The 3,798-nt window shown below is 42.7% G+C and overlaps 1 protein-coding gene across 1 annotated transcript; it reads left to right on the forward strand.

Annotated features, from left to right (window-relative positions):
* Positions 1 to 649: 649 nt before the first annotated feature.
* LOC147639043 (expansin-A16-like) lies at positions 650 to 1,846 on the forward strand. The gene is made up of 3 exons (XM_086782671.1): positions 650 to 786; positions 885 to 1,203; positions 1,304 to 1,846. The coding sequence occupies exons 1-3, from the start codon at positions 690 to 692 to the stop codon at positions 1,611 to 1,613; spliced, it is 726 nt and encodes a 241-aa protein (XP_086638797.1). The 5' UTR covers positions 650 to 689; the 3' UTR covers positions 1,614 to 1,846.
* Positions 1,847 to 3,798: the final 1,952 nt, after the last annotated feature.

Genomic DNA, 3,798 nt, shown 5'->3' on the forward strand with positions numbered 1-3,798 from the left:
TAGCGTGTGAATGGAGAAGAAGCATTGCGGGATTGCAAATGAAGGTGCGACTGGGACGGAGGACAATGAGGTAATTTATTCGATATGATAGTGAGAGGGAGGAATGGGGAAGGAGTTATGCCTTGGAAAGAGGAGACGACGACGACTTTGGCTAATAAGTAATGAGTTTGTTGCACAAGGGTCCCAATGACAGCTCACTTGTTTTTTAGAGCGAGCAGGTTTGACATTGATTGGAGATGGTTAAGTAGTGCATGTATAGACTAAGGTATAGAGAAGATCGGGCCGACGGGCTTTTTGCACGACGCTCCTCCACTTCTTCTCCCGATCAAGCGGGCAATGTTTAAACAAATGCAGAGCGGCGAGTGTTCACTGCACACATAAAAGGGCGTCCGCGCACGGCCGGTTTGCAGGCTCCTGTCCGCTGCGCAATATCTGTGTGTCTTCATCACCAATATTTAGCTGCATCGCGTGCTGCTATCAGCAAGCTAGCTTGCAGGCGACATCGAGAATATCATGTGAGTAGTTAGCTTGCCTATCTATCGTAATTAATCAGAAAGAAGAACAGCATTGATCTCGTGTGCTCGTAGCAGCTGGAAATGGCGCAGATCAGTACTGTGAGCTGCAGGGATAACGTCTCGTCCGCAGCAGCTTGCAGCGGTATCTTATTTCCAGTGCTGGCAGTGCTCTTGATGCTGAGTGCAGTGGGTAGGCCGGTGGGCGCGAAGGGGCTGTGGGCGCAAGCGCATGCTACGTTCTATGGAGGGAGCGATGCCTCCGGCACTATGGGTACGTATACCCAGTGTGCATGAATGTTATGTCCGGAAGTAGTGGTATGTGAATGAGTCGATCGATTTGACAATGTATCTAGTTGACAAATATTATAGGTGGCGCCTGCGGCTATGGGAACCTATACAACAGCGGCTACGGGACCAACACGGCGGCACTGAGCACGGCGCTGTTCAACTACGGGATGAGCTGCGGGGCGTGCTTCGAGATCAAGTGCTGGAACGACCCGCAGTGGTGTTTGCCGGGCAGCCCCTCCGTCACGGTGACGGCCACCAACTTCTGCCCGCCCAACTACGCACTCCCCAACAATGATGGAGGATGGTGCAACCCCCCCTTGAAGCACTTCGACATGGCCCAGCCAGCCTTCGAGAAGCTAGCCATCGCTCAGGCGGGCATCGTGCCGGTGCTGTACAGACGGTAATTCTTCGCAGATAGCATGAACAATTAATCTCATATTAGACGAAATATTATATTGTGCTGCTAATCAGCCGGTGTAATTGTGCGCACTATGCTGCAGAGTCTCATGTATCAAGTCCGGCGGCATCAAGTTCACCATCAACGGCAACCCTAACTTTAACTTGGTGCTGGTATTCAACGTGGGCGGCAACGGGCAGGTGGCGGCCGTGCTCATCAAGGGCTCCCGCACCGGCTGGCTGCCCATGACCCATAATTGGGGGCAGAACTGGCAGAGCAGCGTCGTACTCACCGGACAGACCCTCTCCTTCCACGTCATCACCTACGACGGCAGGGGCGTCGTCTCCTACGACGTCGCCCCGTCCAATTGGCAATTTGGCCAGACGTTCACAGGCAGCCAGTTCCCTGGTTGAGCCAGTCCGCTCCACACAGCCGAGACGACTGTGTGTAGGTTAACGTCGTCCGCTGTTATGCAACCTTCGAACCACTTTTACGTCATTTTATAGTCATGGTGATGCTTACAAACACAATTAACTCGTTCTTAGATGGACTTGTAGATGTTTGCAATGTCAGCCCACCTTGACCTTCTTGTCCTAGATTTTCTACAAGCTCCGTAACAGTGTATGTAACCATAATCTCAAAGGTGATCTCCGTAATGAGTTTGTGGGCCTAATGATTAAGTGGAATACACTACAATAAGATGAGAGCTTAGCGGTGCTTATAATCGACGTTTTAGTGGTGGTTTACGTTTCGTCTCACGAAGCATAAATTTTTGCTACAAGTGCTAGCTGTGGTCATCGTTGAAAAAAAATTCAGAATGCTCCAAATGAAGTCCCCAAAAATATCTAGTAAAAATTTATCACATCATTCTGTCAAACATATATATATTTTTTAGTAAAGAACACAAAAACAGTAAAATATTATCAATATGTGGAAATGTGTATATGATTTATATATTTACATATAGCACCATTATCAATGCCATCGTGCAACAAATCCATACATGTCAATCGTCTATCTCTAAGTCTGTCATTTCTATGGCCCCTATATCAATGTAAAGTCCTATTTCACTACTTGAAGAACATGTAGATACGTTATCATCACATCAATTATTAGATATTCGCTCAGTGATTTCATTTGATGAAATCAAAGGTAGAAAATCTTCATTTGTGATGCATTCTTCAAACTTTGAATGATTTCATTTGATGAAATCCAGGATAGAAGATCTTCATTTGTGATGATGCATTCTTCAAACTGTGAATGATTTTTTTCTACCTCTTTTTTCTCATATTCCAGTGATCTACCATATACCCCTTTTTTCTCATTGTTTGTTGCATATTCCAGTGATCTACCATATTTCAATATCTTCGAGAAGCAACTTGTATAGATACCACCGATTGGGATCTCTTTGTTCGGGATGAACCTAGAAAGAAAAAAGGATGTTCTTTTTGAATGGAGCTCTCGATGCGAGAGTGCATTCGATAAGCTAAAGGTATCTTTGGTGTCAAGTGTTAAAGTTGCCTAAGTTTTGCAACCCATTTTCACTAATGTAAGTGGGTTCGTAATTGGTCGAGTTCTAGTATAGGAGAGAACTTATGCCCACATGAGTCTCGTAAGCTCAAAGTACATGAAACTTAATTATCATGTGCATGATTATTGTAGGACATGCTTTAAATATGTGGAGACACTATCTACTAAGTCAAAGTTTTACATTTGTAACTGATCATAAAAATCTCAAGTGGATCTTTAGCCAACTAAATGCGAACATGTGATAACGTAGATGGGTGAGACTTTGCACGAATTCAATTCTGAGATTAAATATAAAGGGTTACAGGGTTATACTTGGAGACTTGTAACCCAAGCCCATGTTTTTGCATAACAGATCATGAAACTTAATAGATCATTGTTGGCAAAACAAGAAGAGAACAATGTTTTGCAAGATGCTATGCATGACATGGTAATGCAAAATGCCAGTTTGATTAACCAGGTTAATGATTTACATGCTAGCAATAAGAAGATGAAGACAATGCTTGTTGAGATGCCCTTTTAATAGCCATCTCTATGATGTCGTTATTGGATGAGGTCAATCTCGACGAGTGATATATTCTTTGCACCCACAATTGTGTTGATTCAGCAACCAAGAAAGATGATAGTGGAATTAAAGAAGTTAGAAGGGTAGAAATTTGAGAATGAATTCCCAATGATATAAGAAGGGTTATGTATTCCCAATGATATTGGATGAATGCCCGATGATAGAAGTTAAATGTAAGATTCCTCCTTAGGTTGAATATTGAATAAGCCTCTCCTTCAATTCCTTGTAATCATTCTATGTTTCTGAATACAAGAAAATATCATTTTTCCTTGATTTGTCTAGTGAGATAAAAATTTCTAGAGAGTGCTAAATCAAAATTGGGATATTTTTTGATAAATAAATTCTATAAATATTAAAAAAATATTTTCCTAAAATAGAAAATCCAAATAGATTTTCCAAGGTGCAATTGGAATTAATTAAAATTGATTCAGAAGACCTTTTCTAACCAAACGATTGTTTAGCACGTCGACAGGCTGCAAAGCAATGGAAGGCAAAGACGTCAATGA

The sequence above is a fragment of the Cibotium barometz genome, chromosome 4 (genome assembly GCF_041138505.1).
Source record: "Cibotium barometz isolate CiBa-2024 chromosome 4, ASM4113850v1, whole genome shotgun sequence".
Lineage (NCBI taxonomy): Eukaryota > Viridiplantae > Streptophyta > Polypodiopsida > Cyatheales > Cibotiaceae > Cibotium > Cibotium barometz.